This window comes from Lepus europaeus, chromosome 3 (genome assembly GCF_033115175.1).
Source record: "Lepus europaeus isolate LE1 chromosome 3, mLepTim1.pri, whole genome shotgun sequence".
Lineage (NCBI taxonomy): Eukaryota > Metazoa > Chordata > Mammalia > Lagomorpha > Leporidae > Lepus > Lepus europaeus.
Window position 1 is genome coordinate 105554955 of NC_084829.1, and position 27707 is coordinate 105582661.

The 27707-nt window shown below is 42.6% G+C and overlaps 1 protein-coding gene across 2 annotated transcripts in view; it reads left to right on the forward strand.

Annotated features, from left to right (window-relative positions):
* The window catches only part of SOBP (sine oculis binding protein homolog), a 165702-nt gene that overhangs the window by 33348 nt on the left and 104647 nt on the right, over positions 1–27707 (forward strand). For both annotated transcript variants that reach the window (XM_062186576.1, XM_062186575.1), the window contains exon 4: positions 5230–5381. In XM_062186576.1, coding sequence (XP_062042560.1) covers positions 5230–5381 — 152 coding nt within the window. The remainder of the gene's footprint in view (positions 1–5229; positions 5382–27707) is intronic.

Below are 27707 nucleotides of genomic sequence, written 5' to 3' on the forward strand. Positions count from 1 at the left end.
TCTCCCACGGGGATACAGGGTCCCAAGCACTTGGACTGTCCTCCACTGCATTCCCAGGCATATTAGCAGGGAGCTGGATCAAAAGTGGAGCAGTTGGGTCTCGAACCAGCACCCATATGGAGTACCAGTTCTGCAGGCAGTGGCTTCACTTGCTGCACCACAGCGCTGGCCCTGAATCAGGATATTCTTATTGGTACTCTTGAAATTATGGATGCAGATACTCTCCCATTTACATGGAAAGCCAGACTTATCCATGTCCTGTTGTGATCCCTCCTCCTTAAAAAAGAGTATTGTTAGCTTGTGGTTAGAGTAACTGCTTTCTGAGATCCAAATATTATGGGTTCTGTCTCATCATTTGGTGTTTTAGGAGCACTAACTGGTGCAAGTCTGGACAGAAGGTTTGCACAGATCCATGTCTCACAGTCATGAAGAAGGAAAAGCTTACATTGTGGGACTTAACTTGAGTTTTTAAAAAATCAACCAACAAATATTGATTAACTCTTTAGCTGTCTCCTCAAAAACACCCTGGCCTTCTGGATTCCCTGTTCTCTGTCTGTTGGCATGTCACTGGCATGTGCTGTGGGAGTGTGTTTAGTCTTTGCTGTGGAGGAAAGGCCGTGTGGATGGTGTGATCTCATAGGCTTAGAAAAGTCATGGTCTCGAAGGTATACTGACCGAGAAAGGGCTCTCCCGTCACATGGCCTCCTCGTCTTCATCCGGGCTTCCTCATGCATGCGCTGTATGTTTTGGAGCCTACTGGCTTCTGCGTTCACTTTTCCCACCTGCACAGCGGGGATAATGTTAGTACCCGGTGGTTGTGTTAAGATGAGATGATGTTGACATGAACCATACTCTGTACCTGGCACCTACTGAATACTGAATAGTAACTAGTTATGGTTATTTTCCTTTTGGTCCAATGATCCAAGTTTTCTCTGGATCTCCTTGTGTGTTCACTTTTAAAGCATAGGGGATTACAGAGCCACTTTGGGGCGATTCTGTAGAGACTTTTAACATGGACCATCATAAAGTCTTTGGAATTGAACTCTTCCAAGAAGGAACTTTTTCTTTACAGAAGAACTGCTAAGAAAGCAAACTCTAACCCTGGTTTCTTGCCCACCTTCCAGGCTGGGTCTTTATTCAGTCCTTAGTAAAGTGGTTCCATGAACTAGACTCACAGTGCTCGCCCTGAGGTGCTTTTGTTTCAATGCTTGGGGAACACAAAGGCATCTCCTCAGAATGCTTTGCAACCTGTCATAAATAGAATTCAGATTCTGAAGTGATTGTCTGGGTGGGTGCATCCTGGGAGCTGTTGGAGGAGATAAATATTATCAGCAAGTCCTTTCAGAATTCTTCCAAGGTCTTATAAACACCCATGAAAAGTTAAAAATCTGAACTACTGTTCAGTTGCTTGGAGTTGGGTAAAGCCCTCCGAATTTTCCTTGGGATCTGGTCAGTTAAGCCAGTGTATATGTTTACAGCGCCAGTTCAAATGTTCCAAGAAGATCACTGACCAGTGGTCATCTTTATTTTCAAAAGTCACCAGATAAGACAATTTATCCAGCAGCTTCAGCATGGTGTTCCAGAAATGGTTGATCTCACAGTTCTCTGTGCTATAGTAAATAAATACAATTTTTGATTTCATCTTAAAGTAATTAATCTGAACTTTTCCTTCTGGGATGTAAAGTAGAAAAAAATGTTCTGTAGCTCTTTGAACATTAGATTGGAAAGAAAATACCCTAAACATTCTGCCTAATTATATCCTAAAGAGGTGGTGTAAATTTTTCATGATTAATTGAAACATGCATATTTTGACTGATGCATATTTATATGATATTATAATATGAAAATTTTATCATGTTATGCAAACTATATGCTTTGGGATGTGATTTAATGCTGTAAACATCATGTGTTTGTTGTTGCATTGTTCATTATGAGAAATACACAGGTTAATGACCATAAGATAAAGTAATACAAAAATCTATTTTGTGAATCTTTGAGAAAATATCAAGTTTGTAATGGCACAGACCTTTAGCCTAAATATTAAGATAGGAAATCAGGCTTTCCCTAGTTTGAAGCAATATTTTTCTTTAATACAAATTTTTAAAGCAGATCAAGCTGGCAAAGCTAAAGGACTGGGGACTTCTACTTTGCTGTTGTAAGCATGCATGAAATTACCAGGGTTCAAATGAAAAGAGAGCTGGGTGAAATAAACCCATCCCTTTGGATCTAAGAATTTAGGGGGAGTTCACTTTTCCAGGAGTACAGCCATGCTGTTTAGGATGGGAGTACTGTCTCACGTCTGGTAGCAGCATTTTGGGCCAAATTTGGCTGACAAATTAATGTATACAATTGCAGTCCACTTTTAGTTTCTTAAATATAATATTGATAGAGATGACGTTTTTAGCCTTGAATACCTGAGATATCTTAAAATGTTTTCTTGAGCTTTTGGAATAACCCATCCATCAGACTCTTCTTTGGATCATTAGCTGTTGATAACTGTTTGATGACAGAAAGGAGAAATCTGATGGAAATTTTCCAAAGTGATTGCCTTTGTGAAACAAAATTTGTGAAAAAATGGATGGGAATATTCATTTATCTGAACAAGACAGATGCTGGTACCATTTTCAAGTTTTCAAACTTCCAGGTCAAAAGTGCACATTTATTCTGTCTCATCGTCTCATCCTGTTACTTTGTAGTAAGAATGGCTTACAAAAATAATTTGTTTTGAAATTTACTGTTTTGTTTATTTGGTAGGTCTATTGTATAAGAAAGCATTCATTCTCCCTTTAAGCAATCAGTGGTCCGGTCTGGTGAGGATGGAACGAGGTGTGAGAAGGACCCGGGAGCTGCCTTCTTCCCTATGCTACATTGCTCCACGCCAGGCCCTGGTGGCTAGGCCAGGTGCCTGCCTTCCAATAGCTTTGCTGCCACCCATTCTCAGCTCAGTTTAAATTCATTAAAAAGAGCCAGGACTTAAGAAATCTTATATTTTGTTTCCCAAATCAGGCCATTTGAAGGAATAAATAACAAGGGAACATAATACATGTTCTCAAATGACTTTTTGGGAAGTGGATCTCCTCATTAAAATGTGAGACCAAATAATTTCCCCATAAAAATGTTTTTCCTTACAGATTTCAAGCTTATAGCCAAGGATCATTCGTGAGCGTTTTGCTGTATTGTCTTCTTTTTCAGGAATTTATGATTTCAAAGCATCTTACTGATTAGGAAAAATAGAAACTATTAATGCTAGTTAGTTTAGTAGTGATGGTTGTTATTTTTAAAAGATGTTATTTCTAATATAACTGAAGGAAACCCTTCCATATTCCAAGGTAAATTGTATAGTTCTGTTGATTTTTTCAAACCATGTAAAATGTCTTGACAGAAGCCGTATTCAAAGCCATATAAAATATAAATAAAAACTTTCTTTGAATATGACAAATGATTAAATGCAGTAATTGACACTTGAATTCTTATTTTGACTCCATTTAAAGAGTTTTGCTATCAAAAATGTTTGACTAACATCAAAGATCATTTTTAGGCTCTTTCATTGGATAATTAACAATAGATCACAATGTGTAATTTGTGAGATAGAAAAGGTCATTAAAATGACAATATTTATTCCATTAAGGTAAATAAAATGCTGCACGTTGCTGAGTGATGATACTCAGGGGAACAAAGCCGTATCACTGCACTACAAATTAGTTTGCTTCTAATTTTGCAGGCTGATGACCGTACTGCCTCAAACCAAATCTTTTCCCTGGAAATGGAATGATTGCATGACAGATTCTGTGAACCATGAATATGTCAACAACTCATGGACCAGGCCTTGCTTAGCAATTAGTCTTTGGAGGATTTTATTCAGAAATCAGACAACACTGTTTCAGAGCTTGTTGGGGATTTTGTGATTACAATTCATGTCTGGTGCATAAGTCTGAGTTAGTACCAAAAAATTTCCATAAAAGAAGAGATGTGGCCAATAGTGCAATAGTGGTGCTCTCTCTCTCTGTCTCTCCCTCACACATACACACACACATTGTCAAATGAAGGACAGAGAAAACTCAAGATACAGCCAAAGGTCCTAGAAGGCAGCAAGGAAATATTTCTTGGACTTTTACTTGAGGTCTCCTTTTATTTTCCTCCAAAGAGCCCAGTGTTTCCCAGAGTTCATTTATTTGAATATCAACATCACAAATTTTGGTATAATTTCTTACCACCTGCACCATTCTTTACTCAATACATTCTATTAAGTGCCTTGCTTTGAAAGCCCTGTTTTAAGCAGTAATATTTGTGACATCACAGGCTCATTGTGTTAGCATTTGTTTTCCTTATCCTACAAAGGAAAAGCAATGCAGCATTTTAAATATTGGAAATAATTGCATTCTATCTAAAATCACTCTGAGTGTTCCCTTAACATGGGTGTGACAGTTCCTCCAGGAGCTGGGAGGACCACCATCAGGCTGAGGATGATCTGACACCTGTTACCTCCCTCCATCCAGAGGCCAGGAACCACATCACAAGGAGGAAAGTGTACACTGGGCCTGCATCTCCCTGAGGACGGCAGCACTGGAAGGCTGTCTTGCCGGAGACTGCTCTGTGAGCCAGGCACCCTTTCCACTGCCAGGACCTGGCCCCTCACATCTTGCCCTTTTCGACTACACATGTCATTTGGGTAACATCACATTGCAAGAGTGAACAACAGCCACTGCCTTTTAACAGGGATAGGGAACACGCGAAGGTGCAGCCAGGCCCCTGACTGTCAAGCTGCACATGAGGGCATCACATCTATAGGTTAACACCCTACATATCATCCCACCTAGTGCACAGCTTGTAGGTTTTCAGCAGAACGTTTGAGGAAACAGGCCATTTATTTTGCAAGCGTCATTACTAATAGGGCTGGTTTCACTGGGCAGATTAAGCACTTTTACTAGGCTAAGAAGCCCCAAGAACCTTCATGGCTCTGTAGTCATCCTCTGGTTTTTAAGTCAACGTGTTTCGGAAATTTGGGAAGTCCTTCCCCCCCATCAAAAAAAAGCCAGAGAGAAACAAACAAACAAACAAACAAAAAACCATGAACCCTGTCCCACTGCCCCCCAAAACTGGCTGTTCTACTGGGTCAGAAAATGGTGAGATCTGGAAACAAATAGCAGACACCGTCAGGCTCAGGGTGTGTCTAAGTTTGAAGGGATGTTTGCTTCTGATATGAACATTTTTCTTATACTTTTATTATAGAAGATGATGTGTCAAATGTACAAATAATGTGTGCCTGGTGCCAGAAAGTGGGGATCAAGCGCTATTCCCTGAGTATGGGAAGCGAGGTGAAAAGCTTCTGCAGCGAGAAGTGCTTTGCAGCGTGCCGACGAGCCTACTTCAAGAGAAACAAGGTAAGAGCACCTGGGAGAGGCGGCCGCCGCCTGCCCCGACGTGTGCGCATGTGCTCCTAGCTTCTAGCCACCAACACTGCGCACCTTGTACTTCCGTGTGTTTTTCCTCTCTGTTTTGTCCATTCTCTTCCCTGTCATGCCTAACCTTTTGGAATAAAGAATCCCCTTTTCATGTGTAACCTGTTCGTCAGTTTCTCTTGGCTTGGCGTTTGAGCTCTGAGAGGGTGAATGAATCTGAGGAGGACACCAGGGTCACAGCTGGTCTCCTAGTCGTCAGTGTCTTCTCAGCAGGAGAGCGCGCAGTCTAGAGTTCATGGAATAGACGTGGTAGAGATTTCTTGTAAGAGCCGAGAATCTAGCCACGGAAGCATGGCCAGGAAGCTCTTAGTCCACTCACTCTGATTCTTGTTCCCTGTGGGGTGATTGCTCTTGCTCTTTCCAAAATCTGACCCACACATTCTAGACAAGAAAAATGTCAAGTCTCTCTGGACACCTTACGGGAAAGTTGACTGATAATTGAGACAAGGTGAAATGATGAACACATGAACCAACATCACTCACACAGCACGCATTTGTGAGAAGCATGGTGGGTAAACACAGGAATAGCCATAGTTATAGTTTGTTTCTGTGTATTGTGAAGTTACCTTTGAGTCTGCAGTTGTCTGATTAGAACAACAGTAGCCACCAATTGATGGGAATGGGATGCATGATGATTTTGTAATTTCACATACACATACACACATAACTGATTTTTAATCAGCTATTGCCTTTGGCCACCAAGGATTGAAGTCAATTGCTAGTTCTCTTAAGTTTCCTTATTTCATAAAAATCGTCCATGTTTTGCTAAACATTTCCATAAGACAATATCAAAAAATATGTCCTTTTGTGGAAATAGTTATTTTTTTTAAAAAATGTATTTGCAATCCTGAAATGCTGATCATGGGCTCACTGCATTGCAAGAAGCACTGTTGCAGCAAATTTGGGTCACATTCATTCTGCCAAGAAACATGATGTTGAAAGAAGTGGACTGCAGGATTCAGCGAGGTGGAGTTTTAGTAACAGTCTCTAAGAATTAGGCTCATAATCTTCACTGGAACAGAGAGGCAAGTAAGGCAATTGTTTGGAATTCTTTTGGGACATTCAGCAGGCGAGTTCACTTGCCCTGGGGAGGGGCCAGAGTGGCTGGGGAGGAGGGTGGGAAGAACGACACATGGGAGACACATTTTGTTTTAATATAGAGGGATTAAAATGATCTCCAAGACCCCGGGGCTCCTGTTTTGAATGTTGAGCACTGGGGTAACAATCCCAGGAGTGGGCCTAGCTCTTTCTTCTTCAAAGCCCTACTTACCACAACAAAATACTTTGCATTCCATCCCAGAATATGGCTATAGAACAGGGCTTTTTGTCTTTCTATAATTCTGAAGGGTTATGGGTCTGAATCTTGATGGGCTTTGCTTGTAGTGAATAAAATCAAGCAAGATGGATTTGTCACAAACCTGGTGACCCATGCTCCATTTGGAGAGAGAGTTTACTTTATAGTGTGCCTATGGAGAATGGCACCCGATTCCCTTTGGAAAAATAGTCCAAAATACGTATTTGCATCATTATAAAATTTCAGGTCAAATGGATTCTAAACTTCCAGAAGCATGTATTTTAGAAAAATAGTTAACTGGGAGCCAAGCTAAGAATTAGTTTTTGGAATACTTACATTAGGTAAATTCAGCAGTAGGAGGAGGAATGGTAAATTCCACTCCCCCTCAGGAGCAATTGGGGTAGATCTTTGGACATTTTGCGACACCTGGGAGTTGTAGTGGTGTGCTGTTTAGCAGTGACTTTGTGGCTGATCCTAGGAGCTCATTAGTGCACACACAATCCCTGTCTTCTTTGCAGTCTTCGCCTTATTTGTGTATTCTAAAGCTGTGCCATGCTATACCTTCTTTTTTTTTTAATAGAGAAATTCATTACCTGCTGGATTCTTTTTTTTTTTTAATTTTATGAATATTATCTCGGTGACACTATTATATTGTATTACAATAAACATGTACAGCTGCTGCATTTCTGTTAACTGATAGGACTTTGTGGTCATTGCATGTAGGATTTGGGTTTCCTAATGGGTTGTATTAGATACCCGTCTCCATCCTGCCATTCCTCAGAACTGCCGTTAACAAGCCTCAGGATGTTTCCTACTGAAGACAACAGTCCATAGCTGCTTCTTGTGTCTTTTAACACAGTCCTTAGTCCTCATTATAAAAATTGTAGACTTACTCTTAGAAAAAGGGCAAAATTTTTCCCCTCCCATTGCAGATTTTTCTGCCTAACTTCTGCAGTTTTAAATATTGAGAAGTGAATAGGAAACAGAGTGAATCATGTGAGTACAGACTAGAATTTTGTCTTAGGTATAATGTAGATTTAAAACAAAAACATGTAAAATTAACTATGCTGTAAATTGTGCCTTATAATGACAGCCTGTTTCTTGCTGGATAGCATGCTGGGATCTAAAAATGGTCTCTAAGTTGAACTTGAATTGCATGCATAACTTTACAAAGAAAAGTCCTAGTAGAAAAGGTAGCTAATTAGGAGCAGTCTTCAGCTGACCTCTGTTTTGTGTCTGAGCAACACCTGCATTTGTGAATGTAAATGGAACAGCTGTGCTGTGGTCCGTGTGCTTTCCTCCCCACAAATGCAGGAATTGATTTGCTGCTAAAAACAGGACAAAAATAGCCCAAGTCTCAATATGAAGGCCCACTGAAAATGGACTCCTTAAATTTCATTTGCTTCTCTGACCTTCCTTATTCTTTGGGCCTCTGTGTCTGTTTAATGAGCTAGGTTGAAAAGTGCTACCTTTATCTCTCACAAAACTTGGCACCACGAAGCAAGGTGGGATAGACTGAAGGCAAGTTAATGGAGGATGGCATGTAGGTTGTATTTGAAAACCGAATTTAGAATTTTATTTGAAGAGTTGTTTGGATGGCTACCAGGATGTAGCCTTTCTTCAAAATGCTTCCACTAAACACTGCTGGGAGAGGCCGCGAATCGCAGCTGTATTCACTTAAGGCATCTAACTACTAGTTTACACATTTCAGGATGTTGGCTCTGAGAAGCGTGTAGTGTTAATTCATAATATATTTCATAGGATCCTTATCCCCAAAAGGCCCAGTTGCTGGCTCAAATGTTTTTGAAACAGTGGGTAAGAAAAACACTTACATAGTCTATGGGCACTGGATGAACGATGAGATGTCAAACTCATTGTTTGAGACACTGGAGACTTCTCAGGGTTCTAATAGTGAGCTCTTTCCCCAGACCCCTTTTGAGGCCACAGTAGGGAGGGACTTGAACACATTTCAGGCTTGGTGATTCACCTAGCACTTGTAGAGTTACAGACTCTTCAGTGGTTTACAAGAGATGCAGAAACATTTAGTCCAACTTGCTAATACCAGTTTTACTTTGCAAGATGAAAGACACTTAAAAATATTCTTTCCTAAGGGAATAATGCCTTGAAATCATTATCCCCCTAAAAAACAGAGTAACAAACAAGACCGCAAATAGTAGTCATTTTCAAAAGACCTATGTTTGATCTTTTTTTCTTTTTGCGTGGGAAATATCCTACTATCTAAACTAATAGCCCCACACCAAGCAGGAAATCAAAACTCCAGACAAACTGCCAACACAGGCAGTATAAAGGATGGTCATTTGTTTTTATCAGGTCTCAAGAGTTCTTTTTGGATTGGTAGCATTAATAGTTTAGTAAAAAATAAAAATTCCTAAGATCACCAAAGTTGTGCTTCCTTGTTTTTAGTTTTCCCATAATTTGGAACAAGAATAGAAATTCTTGTTCAGTGTCGTAATGTCGCTGCTCTTCAGTAGACCTGTGTGGATAAGAAATAAGGATATGTATGTGTTAAAAATAAAAGATATAGACAGAAAAAAATTTCCAAATGATGCCATTATGATTTTCAGCAATTTCTCATGTATTTTCAACAAGCAGACTGTTGCATAATAAGCATTTCTTTTACTTCCAAACTATAGCCCTGGATACATAGTGGTCCTTTCGTAGAAGAGATCTCTTTTGGAGGCAGTCGGTGCTAAGTAGCACGTATCAAGTTATTTGGAGTTAAGTTTTATTTAGACAGAAACTACATAGTCTTTTCATTAAACTTGAATATGTCTACGGATAGATTTCTCAGTTTTGGCTTTAATTATAGTAGCTGGTAGTGGATAAAAATTATGTGACAGTTAATGTGTTCATCTAGTGATTGACCTATGTTTTTGTCTTTTAAACACCTGCAAGATTTGGTTTGTCAAATGACTACCATTCATGAGGATTTAAAGAAAGACAGTAAGAAATGACTCGCAGTTAATGTCCCCTGACCCCCTGAGGCTCAGGCCACAGACTCGCTGTGGCCAGTTTCTTGCCACTGCCTTTGGTCTACAAGTAAACGCTCCCAGGGAGCCCCAGGGTTCTTCCTGTGCATTCGGCTTTGTTTCGAATCGGGCGCCAGTGAGCCTGTTGGGTCTGTCTACCTGCACCTTGGCCTGCAGGATGATTTTCTTGGTTCTGAGGTGTCTGTTGGAACCATGCTTCAGGCCTGTCCATGGCCTTGCAAGGAGAGTGACCTCCTCCCAAGCTGATGACTAAATTCCCTTTTGGTTACAGCAAACAGAGGTGTCCTCAGGAAGCTCTGGGGAAAGAACAAGAAACCCAGCTGTTCTCTTGTTCTCTCGTATTTTGAAACATGGGATGGAATATCGATGAGCTGCTGCAGATGAGAGCCCATGAAAGGCAATAGCAGAGAAGGTGGAAAACATTTCCTTGGGAAATCCATTCGGGCTGGGGCTAGAGCAGGAAGGCTATGGCTCGTGATACAGAGTGTGGGTTAGTTTCAGGTGACACGCGGGCCCCTGAGGAAAGCTAGAGAGGGTTCCATAGCAGAGGTTCTCCAGGTGGAGTGGGACATGGCACCCTAGGAAGCCATCAGAGGTACAGGAAGAGGAGTGGGATCTTCATGTTTACCAAAGGATGAAAACCACCAGTCGAAGAAATACCTGATAGATAAATAGAATAGGGCAAGTGGGTTTGTACAGAAAGAAAGGCATAACAACCACCACTAATTTTTAAAAGCATTTTTATTTACATATTTGAGAGGCAGAAAAAGAGAGAGAGAGAGAGAGAGAGAGAGAGAGAGAGAGACAGAGGAGCTCCCCTTTGCTGGTTCACGTCCCAAATGCCTTCAATGACCTCAGGCTGGGGGCAGAAGCAAGGAGCTGGGAACTCAATCCAGGTCTCCCACACACATGGCAGGAACTGAGTTATTTGAGCCGTCATTGCTGCCTTCCAGGGTCTGCACCAACAGGAAGCTGGAGTCAGGAACAGAGCCAGGCATTGAACACAGGCACTCCAGTATGGCTGCAGGTGTCTTAATTGCCAGGCCAAATGCCCTCCCCACTTCTAGTTCTTAATGGGCCACATTTTGGGAGATTGTGGGGTGAAATCTGAATAATATTATTTTAGATTAAATGTGAAAGGAGGATCAAAACTCTAAATAGCTTCAAGCCTCAATGTGTGTTCAGTATTTCTTTTCCATGGGGAGGAAGAGGGGGAATTTTTCATGGATCTGAATCCATACACCTAGAAATCAATACACAGGGCTATTGACATAAATGCTACAATGTTAATTTTCAGACACAGTAAATCTCTGGCCATCTTGCTGGTGATAGCTAATGCTGTTCACTTAAATCAAGTTTTTCTCATCTGAACTGCTGGTAATTATCCAATCCATCTAAAAGGCACGCTCCCTTTTAACATTAACCACAGTGTCAGATTGCATCAGCCGCACGGTGTTCTGGTGACTGCTGCTCCAGAGTGATGAATGTGTGTGTTTGGAGTTCATAGTCCGACTGTCTGTTTGGGCAGTGGGCAGTTCCATGAAACAAATGAATGGGAAGGGATCTATTTATTTGGAATGTACGTTCTTCTTATTGATCCAGTCAGTAGCATTGCCAAGTTTCTCACCTTGCTGCTAACAGTGTTCAGGTTTATCTGAACACTGAGCATTTAAAGGATTATCTCATGGGTCTTTTGATGTGTGTCTCCCCCTGTAAGCTGCATTCAGCAGAGTCACTCTTTGCGGCTGACTTTAAAAGGAAGGTGTCACGAGTCTTTATTAATAAAGACCAGAGGAGGAAGAGGGTTCTAAGAGTTCTTAGTGAGCTGTCCAGAGAATCCAGGAGAGGAAAATTGTGTATTTTCCTGGAGTTGTGGTTATGCTCTATTGATTCACGTGTTTTGTTAAAATCGTTAAGTATCTAAAGAACTGCGTGCATCAGAGGAAAAGTGGCTTGTCTTGAGATATTCTTAGGTAATAAATTGGGTCCAGAATTTCCCTCATACATGTTTGCAATGTCTGATCTAAAACCTGGTATACTTGAGGGCCATATGCAGGAAATCTCAGCTATAGGCATGCCTGTGGTCATTTTTATTTTTCTTCCACTTCAGGACATCTAGGTAATTTTTGTATACAGAAGCAAACGTGTGAGCAGAGCAAGCCATGTGTTCTTCTTTGTTCCTTGAGCTCTTTGCTCTTTGTTCATTCCTATGATCACAGATTAGGATGGAATAAACACAATCTTGCTGCAGATGGCTACTTAGTTTCTGCTTCAGCAGTTCAGCCTGAGAATGGGAAATTCTCCGTGTTACAATCCACTCTTAGGGTGGCTGTGCATACAGTGGAATCTAATGTCTGCTGACGGACTGCCTGTGGAAGCTGCAAACATCAGTCTACTGCATTCTCTGTGAACACGGGCTCTGCGCCAGAGCTGGACACTATTGCAAGCCCTAGAAGACAGATCAATGGTTTAATGAGTCCATAAAAGATGCTTGAACTGTGCTGCAATTTACAGAGCACTCTAGTTAAATGAAAGTCCTGTAGTCTTTAGCAAAGATGGAGATAATCAATGGCCAGGGACGGAAGCCAGTGTCCAGGAATCACACCCTCCCAGAATCTGTGCAGTCTCCTTGCGAACAGCCGGACGGTCAGATTCAGGCTTCATTGTTGATATTTGTTCAGTGTTCAGGGGCTGAATGTGGCCCAGAGGTGACATAATCTTCAGTCGTGTTGCTTCTGTGAGGACTATTTTTAAGCTATGGAATATCGTTTAAAATAGCTTTTCTTTAAAGTGACAAGATTAAGCTCAAGAATTATATTTATTCTAACATGTAATATCTTTGTAAGTCATCATCATGATGAAAAGCAAATAAGAGAATAAAATCCACTCCTGATTAAGTCCTCAGAATGTCAAATTGATAAAGTTGGAGAGCCCTGATTAATCCTCCATGGTAAAATATTTCTCGTCAGTTTGCTATTAGTTAAGGGTTAACCAGTCCTATTATAAATTAAGATAAAATATTTTCTGCCTAATTCATATTCGAATAGAGGAAAGTGTACTTAGTAGATATGAATGTTTTACTTCCAAATGTGCTTTGGAAATATTATACTGATTTATGAGCAAGCTTTGGAGGCATGTGGGAGAATTCCTCCGTAAATATGTTGAAATGTATTTAAAAGTATTTAACCACTTTTGACCATGGAAAAACTGCTGCCTTGACTTTGAAATGATTGTTTTTCCATAGAAATAATGGAATTTGTGACAAAAAAAAAAATCAAAGATTTTTGCTACACAGACTTTAACTTTTCTTAATGTTCTTGATTAGCTCATTGGCAGTTAGAACTGGATTCTGCCCTAGTGAGTGTATTTTGGGAGCTCTATGGATCATAGGAATTTTAAGGTGTTGTGCCTGCTAATCTCCTTCACAGGCATTTTGCCAAACATTCCACAATAAAATGGTGATTTCCATATGGATCCAATAAACGCTATCTTATGATCTGTTTTGAAAGAATGATTGTTTATAGTACGGTGGGCAGTGATATGACTGTACATCCAATACTCTATTATAAGAGGAATCTTTTAAAAATTGTTTATTTTTTCACTTTATTTGAGAAACAGACAGAGACAGGGATCTTCCCTCTGCTGGAAGTGCCTGCAACAGCCGGGACTCGGTCCGGCTGAAGCCAGAAGCCCAGAACTCAGTCTGAGTCTTCCATGTTAGTGGGAGGCACTCACGTATTTGAACTGTCACCTGCTGCCTCCCAGGGGGTGCCATTAGCAGGCCGCTGGAACTTAAACCAGACACTCAGATATGGGATGTGGGCATCTCAGGGAGTATTTTTTTTTTTTTTTTGACAGGCAGAGTGGACAGTAAGAGAGACAGAGAGAAAGGTCTTCCATTGCCGTTGGTTCACCCTCCAATGGCCGCCGTGGCCGGCGCACCGCGCTGATCTGATGGCAGGAGCCAGGTGCTTCTCCTGGTCTCCCATGGGGTGCAGGGCCCAAGCACTTGGGCCATCCTCCACTGCACTCCCTGGCCATAGCAGAGAGCTGGCCTGGAAGAGGGGCAACCGGGACAGAATCTGGCGCCCCGACCGGGACTAGAACCCGGTGTGCCGGCGCCGCAAGGCGGAGGATTAGCCTAGTGAGCCGTGGCGCTGGCTATCAGGGAGTGTCTTTACCACTGTGCCAAACACCTGCCCCTAAGAGGGAGTGTTTGAAACCCTGACACTTTTCTGTGATTATCTGAAAGGATTGCATGTTTCATAAATTGGGTCAGTATAAATTGTGATGTCAAAGAAAAGGGGATTTTACCCAATAGGAGATAAAAGATAAGAGTCTCTCTCTCTTTTTTTGGGTTTTGTTTTTATCTAAGCTAAAAAGCAAACAGATGACCTTTTTATACATACATTTAACAATATAGTGAAAAGATAGATTGAACCCCTTTTATGTGCCAGGCATGTTTTAGGTTTGGTGCATACGTTATTGGGCAAGACAAACAGTCCCTACCTTAATGGGGGTTACATTCTAATGAGGGAGATAGGTAGTATATGAGCTTAAAAATATATATGTAATATAATTTCTTTTTTTTTTAAGATTTATTTATTTATTGGGAAGTCAGAGTTATACACAGAGAGAGGAGAAGCAGAGAGTGAGAGAGAGAGAGAGAGGTCTTCCATCTGATGGTTCACTCTCCAATTGGCCGCAGTGGCCGAAACTGCACTGATCTGAAGCTAGGAGCCAGGAGCTTCCTCCAGGTCTCCCATGCGGGTGCAGGGACCTAAGGACTTGGGCCATCTTCTTATTGCTTTCCCAGGCCATATCAGAGAGCCAGATTGGAAGTGGAGCAGACAGGTCTTGAACCAGTGCCCATATGGGATACTGGCGCTATAGGCCAGGGCATTAACCCACCGCGCCACAGCGCCAAAGTAGTGAGAAGTACTATGAAGAAAAAGCAGAGTGCTTCTTGGATGGCAAGTGGTGGGGTACCTTTTTTTATATCTGCTGATCGCGGCAGTTACCTTTGAGGAAGTTATGTACGCATAGAGACAGAAGCAAGTGAGAGCCCATTGTGTGAAGAACTTGTAGTGGAGGGCCCTAGGGAGGATCAGGAGTGACAGAGAAACAGAGGTGCTACGGCTAGCACAGGCTTAGCATTTCTGAACAGTAGCAAGAAGGGCAGAGGGTCTGGAACTGAGTGATCCAGGTGGTCAGGAGCCAGATCATGCAGACCGGAAAGGTGATAGCTTGGATTTTATTCTGAGTGTGGTGGCAACTGTTGGTAGCTGTGAAGTAGTGTGGGTGATACGATCTGATTTTTATTGTTGATTGGACTTCTGTTAAGGAAGTAACACATTTAAGATCCTGTATGCAGATGGGGATTTGGAGAGTAAGGAAGGCTGCATGCAGCATTCCTTTCAAATTTGGGTGTGTCTGGCAGTAGAAAACTTAAAATATCTTATTTGCTGAATTATTCATTAGTAGTTATGAAATATTTCCCAATAACAAAAGTGTGTTGGGCTAATTTAGTTTTGGGAGGGAAGGGATGTGTTAAGAGGAAAGGAACCAGGATGCATGGGTTAAATGTTCTGTCACAATGACTTTTTTTTTTTCCTGTGGGGTAGCTGGGGGTCTGTCCCCAACCCAGTGTGCTCACGCCCAATAGAATGAGTTCCTGTGTTCTAGCATTCCAAAAAAGTGTGAAATTCATGCTCATTACCTATGCTTACATCACCTGCTTATGCAGAATGAGGGACTATCATCAAGACAATGGAATGTTCTGATTAGCTTGGGCAAATCATGGCTTCCCTCCAAAGTTGGAGTTGAGCTCATTTTCCTCCAAAGCCCATGGACCACAGAATGAAAATCTGGGAAGTTAAAAGACGGAAGGTCTTAGAGGGATGGCTGGTGGTAGGTGCCCGCAGATGTCTGCTCGAGAGAGAGAGAGGTGATCTCATGACATTGTTGTATGAAGATGAATTCTTTATGCATGAAATGTGTCATTCCTTTCTACTTTAGTCATGTGGAATCCTAGTGTGGAGTGAAGGTAAAAATGTGGGTAGCGCTCATTAAAGTGTGCTTAGATGAATTACTGCTTCCATCCAAGACAAACTGTTCAGAAAAACCTGATTATTACAATGGTGGCTTTAGTATCAGGACTAAGGTACTCTTCTATTCTTTTTGGACTCCATAGAACATTAGAGTGCGCTGAGCTAAAAGAGATTGTGGTTAACTCAGCTAAATCTTACATATATATCCCTAGTTATGAAGAGGAACAATGATGCAGTTCAAGTAGCAGATAGCCCTATTTTTTTCAAGATTTATTTATTTATTTATTCAAAATTAAGAGCTACACAGAGAGAGAAGGAGAGGCAGAGAGAGAGAGGGAGAGAGGTATTCCATCTGCTGGTTAACTTCCCAACTGGCCACAAAAGCCGGAGAAGCCTCCTCCAGGTCTCCCACAAGGGCGCAGGGGCCCAAGGACTTGGGCCATCTTCTACTGCTTTCCCAGGCCACAGCAGAGAGCTGGATCGGAAGTGGAGCAGCTGGGACTTGAACTGGCGCCCACTTGGGATGCCGGCACTGCAGGCAATGGCCCCAGGATAGCCCTATTTATAGTGTCATCAGTGTAAGTGGCCTGGCAGAGGTTGACCAAGATCATATTAGATGTAAGACAAGTACTTTGGACTTGATGTATAATGGAATGAGGCTGCTGTTGCAGCCACACACTGGAGCTACTTTCCCTGTGGCTGAAAAGTGTTGGCTACACAGAAGGGAAAGGAGTGTTCAAGACAATTATGATCCAGTATGAGGCTGAATGCATTAGCTTCAGATGGCCAAAGGAGTAGAGGTCAGGAAGGTTACAACTTTGCAGTTGTTGATTAGTCTGCTTTTTAAAAAATTTACCCATAAATAGTTGTTGAGTCATTTCTATGTGCCAGACACTGTGGTAGTCATTGGAGTTACAGTGGCCAACAAAAACCTGGTCCCTGCCTGTCTGAAGCTTGCAGTCTAGTGAGGGGCAGTGGTTTATTGACATAATCATGCACCTGTGAAATTGCTGTGACACAGTGTCACAAGAGCCTCTGACACAGGGATTTGGCTGGTCAGAGGATTTGGGAACTTCCTTGAGAAAGTGGTGCTAGAACTGAAATCTGAAGGATGAATAGGTGTAAGTAGGGAAAGAGGGAAGGAAGAGCTGAGAACGTAGCCTGCGATTTCTAATTCTAGCCATGATTTACTCCTTCTTTGCTGATTTCAATTCCTTGTGAAGAAATGGAGCTTTACTTAAAATTGAGAAAATAGTTGAATGAACAGAATATTCCCTGGAATGATAATTCTGCTTATCCATTTGTAAATTTGTTCATTCATTCATTCATTCATTCAAACAACCCTTGGGGATTCATTGCTTGCCTGCTGGCCTCTCTCGACTTTTCACTCAGCTTCAGGGACTGCAGAGTTAGCACATTAATACTCATTCATTTCAGAGAGCATATTGACGGCTTGTAGCTTCTAAAGGTAGAAGCATTTTGTAAATAATAAAAATAGTAATGCTAACTATAAGAAATCAAGTGCTTTCAATTTTCAAATGTATCAGAAAAGCAATAATGACAATAGAGAAAAGATTGGGCAGAAATGATTTGATTCGAGAGAGAATGGTATAATTATCACCTGGTGAACATGGTTGAAAACAAATGAGATAAATCTTTTTGATAGAGCGAGCTACAGAATGGCCAGTACTCACCACCATCCACCCCTCCTTCTCTATCTCTGGGTGTGGAGAAGAGATATCGGTTTGTTATGTGTGTGTGTGTGTGTGTTTGTGTGTGTCTGAGAGAGAAAGAGAGAACTATGTGAGGATAGCCATGTACTCATTAATGCAAGGGCAGACAGGTGAGTTTGGGAAATGACAAATTCCAGGACAGAGACGTACTTATTCACACTCAAGTCCCCGACCTAGACAATTGTGATCCTGGTGGAAGCAGCACAGCATGTGTGCTGGCACGATAACAGAGGGCTCTTCTTGGTGTGGCGGAAAGGAAAGATTCTCCTCCCTTTCTTTGTATTCTTTGTTTCAGCCTGGTATCTAATTTTAGTGCCTAGGATGACAACTCTGTGGAAATGTAGTGACAAACAAATAGGCAGGTAAGGAATTCAGATTTTACCTCCCTGATCTTAACGGGGCAATGTGGACATGGATATTCTAGATGAGAGGTGTGTGTGGGGTTCTTCAGGACACCAAACAAAAGAGATGACCCTGATCCAAGCTAGCCACACAGCTGCACCTGCCTCGGGTGAGTGTGACCGGGGACCTGCAGTTCAACTGGAGTCAGAGCCCCTTCTCCAGTTCCAGGAGCTCCTGAAAACCACACATAGTGACAATCATTTCCAAAAGAGGCTGATTTTAAAACTGTGATGAAAATGGCTAACAGCAGGCTGAAGGTTAAAGTAAAAAACTTAAAAACCATAAAATCTGCCTGGAGGCTATTTAAGCAAACTGTTTTAGAGGCACAGATGGTTCATATACCTCTGAGCCAAAAACAAAAAGTAAAAAGGGGACAGTAAAGCTGGCGTGATTAAGCAGACAAGTATGAAACTTTTATTAGTACTAAAAAGGCATCCTTTAGAAAAGTGCAAAATCTGTCACAGGAAACTTGGAAGACCTGCGATGCGGAGAGGGCAAAGAGATGACATTTCACACAGCAAGCAAGGCCAGTGAGGACGCACAGTGAGCTGGTGTACCCTGGTTGTTGGGAGCTGTGCACTAAGGACCTTAGAAAACAAAGCAAAGGGAAGATGCAGGGTGGTGAGGGTTGGGTGTGGCTCCCCTGGCCTGCGTTAGCTTTTGATGCAGAGCCATTTTTAATAGGGATTTGGTGCCATGTACATGGTGATTTGAATCTCCAAGGAATCTCAGTGGAAGCAAATTTGAGAGGCTTAAGTGTCATAAATCAGAAGGGAATAAAGTCTGTTGCTGCTGACAGTATGAGGAAAAATTGTACACATCACCTGAGAACTAGGAAATCATGGGGGCAGGGGAGCATCCAGCCTCTTTTGAGGGACCTGGGTGTGTAGGTGCGATCCTCCAAGTCACTCCCTGTGCCATGCATGCATGTGCACGCACACAGATGTGCACACAAAAGCCTCTGGATTTGAGATCCGTGAGCGTCTCATAATATAGAGAAAATGTAGCCTGAACATTTTCAGTCCAGAGTTTGTAGGGTCACTAAATGAGAAGCTTCTTCTGAAGGGAAAAAAAAAAAAAAAAAAAAACAATAACAAAATTGCTGTGCATTTGCATTCAGTATACTTGTAGACCTTAATAAAAATGACCAAATACATAGTAGCTTTATATATTAAAAAAAAAAGGTAAGTTGTTTGGCTTTTCAGAAAATGCATGTAATTCACTTAGAGTTTGGCCGACTCCCTCGAAGGGACCCTTGAGGAAAAATAAACAACTGAAAACTAGGAATAAAGCCTTGCCTTGGATTAAAACCTGAATTAGAAGTGGATGGTATGCCTCAGAGTACAGCGGATTAGTAGCATATCATTCCAAGGGTGTATATTAGGAGTAGTGTCATTTAATATTCGAATTGCTTATTTGGAAGTAGATGACAGGAAGGAGAGGACGTTTGCTACTTTGCCCTAAACTGGTTTCATTTAAAAACTGACAGAGGAGGCTGGCGCCGCGGCTAACTTGGCTAATCCTCCACCTGTCACGCCGGCACCCCAGGTTCTAGTCCCAGTTGGGGCGCCAGTTCTGTCCCGGTTGCTCCTCTTCCAGTCCAGCTCTCTGCTATGGCCCGAGAAGGCAGTGGATGATGGCCCAAGTGCTTGGGCCCTGCACCCGCATGGGAGACCAGGATAAGCACCTGGCTCCTGGCTTCGGATCGGCGCAGCGCGCCAGCCGTAGTGGCCATTTGGGGAGTGAACCAACGGAAGACCTTTCTCTCTGTCTCTCTCTCTCACTGTCTAACTCTACCTATTAAAAAAAAAAAAAAACTGACAGAGGATTATCTTTCCCCCAAGAAAAATCAAAACAAACTCCATAGAGGGTGGGCATTTGGCATAGATGTTATTTAAGATGCCCTTGGCCCATATTGGAGTACCTGGGTTCAACACCTGCCTCTGCATTCTGACTTCAGCTTCCTGTCAATGCAGAACCTGGCAAGCAGTGGTGACGGCTTACGTAATTGGGTCCCTGCTGCCCACATGGGAGACCTGGATTGAGTTCCTAGCTGCTGGCTTCAGCCTGGCCCAGCACCAGCTTTGCAGGCATTTAGAAAATGAAGCACTAGATGGGAATGCTCTCTGTCTCTCTCTCTCTCTGCTTCTCAAATAAATAAATAGTGGGTGAAAAAGAACCACACAAACATTTACATACAATGAAATATTCTGCTCTGTAAATAGATAAATATACCTAGGCAACCTGACATCAGATGCAGCTCTCTTCATCCAACTGTCAGCACAAGGAAACAGAAAATTTTAATTTGTGTGCTACTTGAGGGGCTTGCCTTTCAGCATCCCCGGAGGGAAACTTGGTCTGGTTCATAGGCGGCTCTTTGTATTGTCTACCGAGAATTAAATTTAAACAAAAAAAGCTTTTAAGTGCTTGATTGCATTAAAGACAATTTTTAAAGCAAACAAAAGTATGTCAAATGTTTTGTTGAGAATCATGCTCTGCCTCATCTTCACAGGCAATGTGTAGTCCATTCTTTACCCTGATTTTTATAAGCAGCTAATGCTGAACTTCGAGAGAGTTGACATAGAGGATTAAAAATATTTTTCATTAGGTTCCAGGCTATACAAATATGGGATCCAAAAGCCTGAAAAGGTATATTATTGAGGACAAAGGAACTAATAATAAAATTAAAGAACCGGCGAAGGTAAATGTAATGAAAGTGTACCCTGCCTCTTAGCGCTCAGAGTAACCTTTGCAGTTGGCCACCATGGAGAAAGACTGGGTCAAACTCCGGCAGATGGTTTAATACATAGTGCATACATTAATCCACCGAGGCAGCCCTGGAAATGCAAGCAGGTTGCTAATGGTCCTGCATAGCAGTTGTGAGCTGCTCCTGCTCTTGCAGTTAGGTTTTCAGATGCCATGCTTCAGGGTTCAAGTTGATGAGTTCGTGGGTTGGGAAAACATGTTCCCTTTGTATTGTACTACACAGATGTTGAAGCACACTTCAGGGAAGGGTCAGTGGAAGAGAAAGAGAGGGAAAGTGGACTCACATCCCAGGTCCATGATTTAAGGTGGCGACTATCTTGCTTCTGATTGAAGTGGTACTATTGAGAGTACATGGAACATATGGAATCTGTGAATGAAGTGTGAAGGTAGCTGACACCAGTGCTATAAATCTAATGGAGCTTTGAACCTGACATCAAGTTAATACTGGTTAAACAAACACAAAGAATCCCCAATCTTATGGGCTGTTGGCACCAAGAGAGAGCCTTGTGCCAATGATTTTCAGCTTTTTTTTTTTTTTTTCATCCTGGATTGTTTAATAAAGTAGAAAAGAATATTGGCCTCTAAAATTCCAGGGCATTCAAACTTGACTTAAAAAGTGAATTAAAGGGCCATTAGAGCTGTTCAAGCCACTGCCTGCATCCCATATGGGCACTGGTTCAAGTCCTGGCTGCTCCACTTCTGATCCAGCTTGCTGTACTGAGCCTGAGAAAGCAGCAGAAGATGGCCCAAGTGACTGGGCCCCTGCACCCATGTGGGAGACATGGCTGGTATTCCATGCTCCCAGCTTTGGCCTGGCCATTTGGGGAGTGAACCAGCAGATGGAAGATGTCTTTTTCTGTCTCTCCCTCTCTCTCTGTAACTCTGCCTTTCAAATAAATAAAATAAATCTTTTTTAAAAAAGTGAATTAAAACCCAGAGAACAAATTATGAAGAGGCACACCGCTAGGCCCTATAACTTGTATCAGGGGTGAAGCTCATAAAGTCATTGGTATTTATAAATGTTTAAATCAGGACAACCAGAGCTAAATGGAAATTCAGGAAAAGTTGTCCCATTTACGGCATCATTTCACATTAAATAGGATTGGAGAAAAAAATTAAAGTGCATCAAAGTTATTAGAGGTAGAGCATAACTTAACATTTCTGTTCCCTCTTCCAACACAACTCCTCTCCTGATTGGAATCTCTTTACTCACTTTCTTTATATTTCTAATGCAAGCATTTAGCACTTATAAGTTAAATTTAACTCTTATGATTATGTAATCTGACTCTGGACAAGGCAGTGTGCCACAGGGTCTGGATATCAGTCCCTCCTCTCCAAACCTGGATGGTCAGTGGGGATAGAAAGGAAGTCAGTTGCTTCTACTTTGGTGTTGGGTTGTGAGACTGGAATAACCCTTTTTGTTACTCAGCCCTCTTTCAGGACAAGACTCAGACTCTTGGCTTGGGCCAGGGTGATGGAGCGGGTGGGTGAGTGAAAGGCTAGAGAGAGAACAAGAACGTGCATTCGTGTACAGTTGATGTCTGCAACAAATGCATGACTCAGTGAGGTCTTCTTAAGGAGCGGGGCCTTCTCTCAGCGCTGGGTGCCCATGGAACGCAGACAATCTGAGACATGGATTCTGTTTAGAAGAATGTCTGTCTCTGTGTGTCAGTTTTTCTGTGCCTGTGTGGAAGTCGACCTCGTGCTGTACATCTCTTTATTTACTTACACAGTAAGCATCACTGAGCATCCATAGAGCACTGGGATTGTTCTGTGGCTGGGATACAGAGATAAATAAGGAAAGGCCTTTGCCTGTTAAGGCTCTTACAGTTGAAGAAAGGAGTAAACAAATGATACGGAGGCGTACGGCAACAGATGTGGGTAAGAAGAACAGGGACGCTAGGGTGACTTTTACCCAGCCTAGGGGCCAGGCTCTATGCATGAGTGAACACATGCTAGTCCAGAGACCACAATGTAAACTCAGGAAATGGGATGGATAGAAAACCAAGCATGATGAGGCTCAAAGAGGATATGAGTCAGGACTGAGAGCTCTACATGTCACATATTAAAAACACGGATGCATAACCCTTGTTAGAGTGCCTATATTATATTTTAACATTTTAAAACACCACAAACCTTATAGGAATATTTGAAACATTACATGAGTTAAACAGTTCATGTCTGACATCATACTGACTTCTGATTGATGTATGAAGAATCTTCTTCAGCAGATGAAGGAGGCAGAGAAGTAGAAAATATAACAGTCAGTAAGGCCGGCGCCGTGGCTCATCAGGCTAATCCTCTGTCTAGTGGTGCCGGCACACCGGGTTCTAGTCCCGGTTGCCCCTCTTCCAGGCCAGCTCTCTGCTATGGCCTGGGAGTGCAGTGGAGGATGGCCCAAGTGCTTGGGTCCTGCACCCCATGGGAGACCAGGATAAGCACCTGGCTCCTGGCTTCGGATCAGCGCGGTGCGCCGGCCATGGTGGCCATTGGAGGGTGAACCAACGGCAAAAAGGAAGACCTTTCTCTCTGTCTCTCTCTCACTGTCCACTCTGCCTGTCAAAAATAAAAATAAATAAATAAATTAATTAATTAAAAAAAAACAGTCAGTAATGCAGAGCCTGGCAGACATGTGACGGGTATATTACCTATCTACACATTTCCTGAACTGTCCAAGCTTAAAGTGATACTAGAAACTTCTCCAATGTCCTGCTTTCACCAGTGAAACATCTGTGGCCCTTGCAGGACTCACACAGTGAGGGGCAGATACTACATTGACTCTGATGATGTATTCAGTACAAGAGGAGAATTACAACTGTAGTTATCCAAAGAGCAAGAGAAGCCAGTCTTCTTTATGATTAGAACACCAATATTAGTAACTGTATGTGTAACCTTTTAAAAAATGGCTTGGTATGCTGTTTTTCAAACTTTTATTTACCATGAACTGGTAGTAAAAAATACATTTTTCTTTGAAATTGAGTACACACACACACAACCTATTTCGTAGAATTTAAGTTACTTTGATGCTGATATTTTCTTGATTTTACCAGAAAGTGTCAACAGAAGACTTCGACACAATTATGTCACAACTACATACTGACTAAACTAACAATTGTAAAATGCATCATGATTTCAGAAGTGTTAAAATGGGAAAAATGGGCCGGCGCCGTGGCTTAACAGGCTAATCCTCCACCTTGCGGCGCCGGCACACCGGGTTCTAGTCCCGGTTGGGGCACCGGATTCTATCCCGGTTGCCCCTCTTCCAGGCCAGCTCTCTGCTATGGCCCGGGAAGGCAGTGGAGGATGGCCCAAGTGCTTGGGCCCTGCACCCGTATGGGAGACCGGGAGAAGCACCTGGCTCCTGGCTTCGGATCAGCGTGATGTGCCGGCCGCAGCAGCCATTGGAGGGTGAACCAATGGCAAAAAAGAAGACCTTTCTCTCTGTCTCTCTCTCACTATCCACTCTGCCTGTCAAAAAAAAAAAAAAAAAAAAGGAAAAATGTTGTGATTTTAGAACGCACAAAACTGAAACAAAAATTTCATGAAATAATACTTATTTTTCTATATAATTCACTGATATTTTGTTTCGTTCTGTTCTAGTCCATTAAAAAATTGATGGTTGGATTCACTCCTGGCTTGAGAGCCCAGTTCAAAAATACTAGATTAATAGCTATGTTGTCATTGTTATGGTAGATTAGGAGACCTTTAAGGTATCACTGCTGGGTTCTCCTTCACCTCAGCTCCACAGTTTCACCAAGTTAAACTGAGGTGTTATCAGTTATTCTAAAAATTCATTGTGGGCTCCAAATTGAGTGACATTTATCCCTTAAGATGCTCAGTAGCTGTTCTTTTATAAAAGCTTGCATTTGTCTTGATGCAGGACTGGATTGATCAGATAGTAGTAGGGAATGCTCAGTTTTTACAGTGTGCTACATCAAGTTCTTGGCTTAAGTGATAACGAATCAAAGAAAGGCAGAAGTGACTTGATGGGGGAAGAGGTAAGAAGGACAAAGCCAGGGAGGTAGAGGAGGTCCAGACAGTTAGGAAGGACAGCTCGTAAGCAGCTTCTCACTGTAATTCTGAGCCTGGGAGGGTAGAGAGTGGAATGGATGGATAGACTATCACCATCTTTGGCCTGGTTTTCTTTGTGTCACAATCTGAAGTCCAGGCTGGATCCACAGAACTGTGTTGCTAATCATGGCATAAGGCTCATCCTTTGCAAGGACTGGCCTGCATCAGGGGAATTGTTGAAAGGACAACCTGGCTACCCAAGTACAAATGGTGACCGAATCTATTTTAAAGTAGGCTGATGAAATGATAACTAAGGCCTCTCTGTTTCATAATTCACTACTCAAAGCCATGTTAGAGGTGGGATGGGTGGGGATGGAGTGGGATGTGAGTATGCGTAGACAGCTGTTTGATATTGGGATTCTTTTTTTTCTCTAAAGATGTATTTATTTGAAAGTCAGAGTTGCAGAGAAAGACGGAGAGACAGAGAGAGAGAGAAAGAGAGAGATCGATCCTCTATCTGCTGATTCACTCCCCAAGTGGCCACGATGGCTGGGGCTGAACCAGGCTGAAGCCGGAAGCTTCATCTGAGTCTCTCACGTGGGTAGCAGAGTCCCAAGCACTTGGGCCATCTTCTGCTGTTTTTCCCAGGCCATTAACAGGGAGCTGGATCAGAAGTGGAGCAGCCAGAGACACAAGTGATGGTTTTACCTACTACACCACAGTGCTGGGTGAGGTGGAGATTCTTCTTCTTCTTTTTTAAGATTTATTTATGTAATTGAAAGGCAGGGTTACAGAGAGACAAAAGCAGAGGCAGAGAGACACAGAATGGGGTGGGGAAGGTCTTCCATCTGTTAGTTCACTCCCCAAATAGATGCAACAGCCAGAGCTGGGCCATTCTGAAGCCAGTAGCCAGTAGCTTCTTCCATGTCTCCCATGTGGGTACTTGAGCCATCTTCTTGCTGCTTTCCCAGGCCATAGCAGAAAGCTGAGTGGGAAGTGGAGCAACTAGGACTTGAACCAGTGTCTATATGGGATGCCAGCACAGCAGCTGGTGGCTTTACCTGCTCACCCCAGTGTCGGCCCCAAGATGGGAATTTTTAAGCTTTTGTTTGAGTCATGTCCTTCTTTGATCATCTGCAGAAAGTTTAATTTGGAAGCTTTCCCTAGGGCACAGATACGCAGTCATAATTTTATAGATAATTTCATGAGGTTCATGGACTTTTTGAAATCCACTAATGGATCTCTTGAATCCACTTAAGTAAATGTTACTGGGTGTGGGAGAATTCAGCTCCCACTCTTCCTCTTCCAGAAATGAGGTTTCTCCCCTTCAGAGAGACGATGGGAGGTTTCTGACCTGGGTACCTGGAACAGGTGAAGATGAACCGTGAATCTATCAGCATGGTGGATAGCATGGCCAGAATGGGGGTTGACTGGTACTGCTTGGTGGCCCCAGGCAGATTTTTAGAGTAACTTCTCATGATAAACTTCATAGGAGCAAGGGAAGGAGGGATTCTGCCTCAAACCTGGAGATGATGCTCCTTCCAAGTGTAGGCTTTGAGAATCAAGTGACAGCCTTTTTCAGCAGTCTGTCCAGGACTTAGAGCAGCCATAGACCTCTCCAAACAGATGGCATTGAAGCCACACTCTGGTGAAGTGATGTAGAGAGTCCTCCATTTGCATTACAGAGACATAATGGGTGTGGGTAAGCTCTAGGTCTTAGTAAAACATTGCATTAGATAACATTTGCCACCTGGTAGTCCTGTCAAATGCATTTGAATACTAACAGAGCTCCTTGCCACCTCTGAAAGGAATTTAAACTGTCAGTCTATTAAATGTTCATCTCTAATATGAAATTTTTAGATGATGCCAACTTAGCTTAATCTACCAAGGCATCATCTCTTCATGTCCAGGAGGGCTGGTTAGGGGAGGTAATGATGCCCATTGGAGCTGCCTCTGCGCAGAAGCTTGGGATACACTGAACACAGCATGGCTTCTGTGGGTCACTGTGGTATTTGTCAGAGAAAAACATCACCATCCTCCCACTGCCTCCCACTCTCTCCATGGAAAAAAAGCATCATTCATGCGACCCTTCCAGTTGACACAGGAATGATCTCAGGAAGTTGTTTCTTTTGAGTTTTTGGAATGGTGCAAGTGTTGATGGCTCTTTCTACAGAGGTCTGCGATGCGGTGGGGAGAAACTATTGTCCTGAAAGCCTGCCCAGCACTGCAGATGGAAGGGTTTGCTCAAATACAGCAGCATCTTTGTGCTGCAGTTAGTGGTTTTGCTTTTTTTTTTTTTTTAAATTCCCTTCTGAGGGAAATCTGTGATTACATTTTTTTTCTCTGCACAGGTGCGAGAATGCTTTGCGCAAATACAAACATATCCCACTTCATGGGAAAATTTGGAAGTCATTTTCCTTCCATCTGTCTGAAGTAGACTGTGCTCTAAAACTAGCCACCCACCCACCCATTCTCCCACGCACCTTCTCGGTGACAAGGAGGAATGGCATTGTAAGAGAATGGAAAAAAAAAAAAAAAAAAGGAAAAGCCCAGAAGGCATTTAAAAAGATGGCTTATTAGTATCATTTGGACAGCTATGAATAACACATGCTTGCTTCTGGGATCCTTTATTTCCCCTCTCCTTGTTCCCATCCCAGTGTCCCTTTATCCCACATACTTTTCTCCGTCAGATTCCCTAGTGCTTGCTGAATCTGCTCGTTCTTTGATCGCAGATCATTTTCATATGTTCACAGTGAGTTCTCGCCCACGTAGGTCGTAGGTAAGCAATGTTCCTTCAGCAGAGGGAGGCAGCCCTGTTTCCAGAGGCCAGTGCAGCTGTACACGCTCTCCACTCAGACAATCAGAGGCCCAGCAGGGCACCTCGGAGCGCAGCTGCACAGCTCTGCTCCCGTGCTCTCCAAGGCACTGCGCCCTGCATGCGGATTCCAAGCTACATTTAACACAATTGCCCATCAGCACTT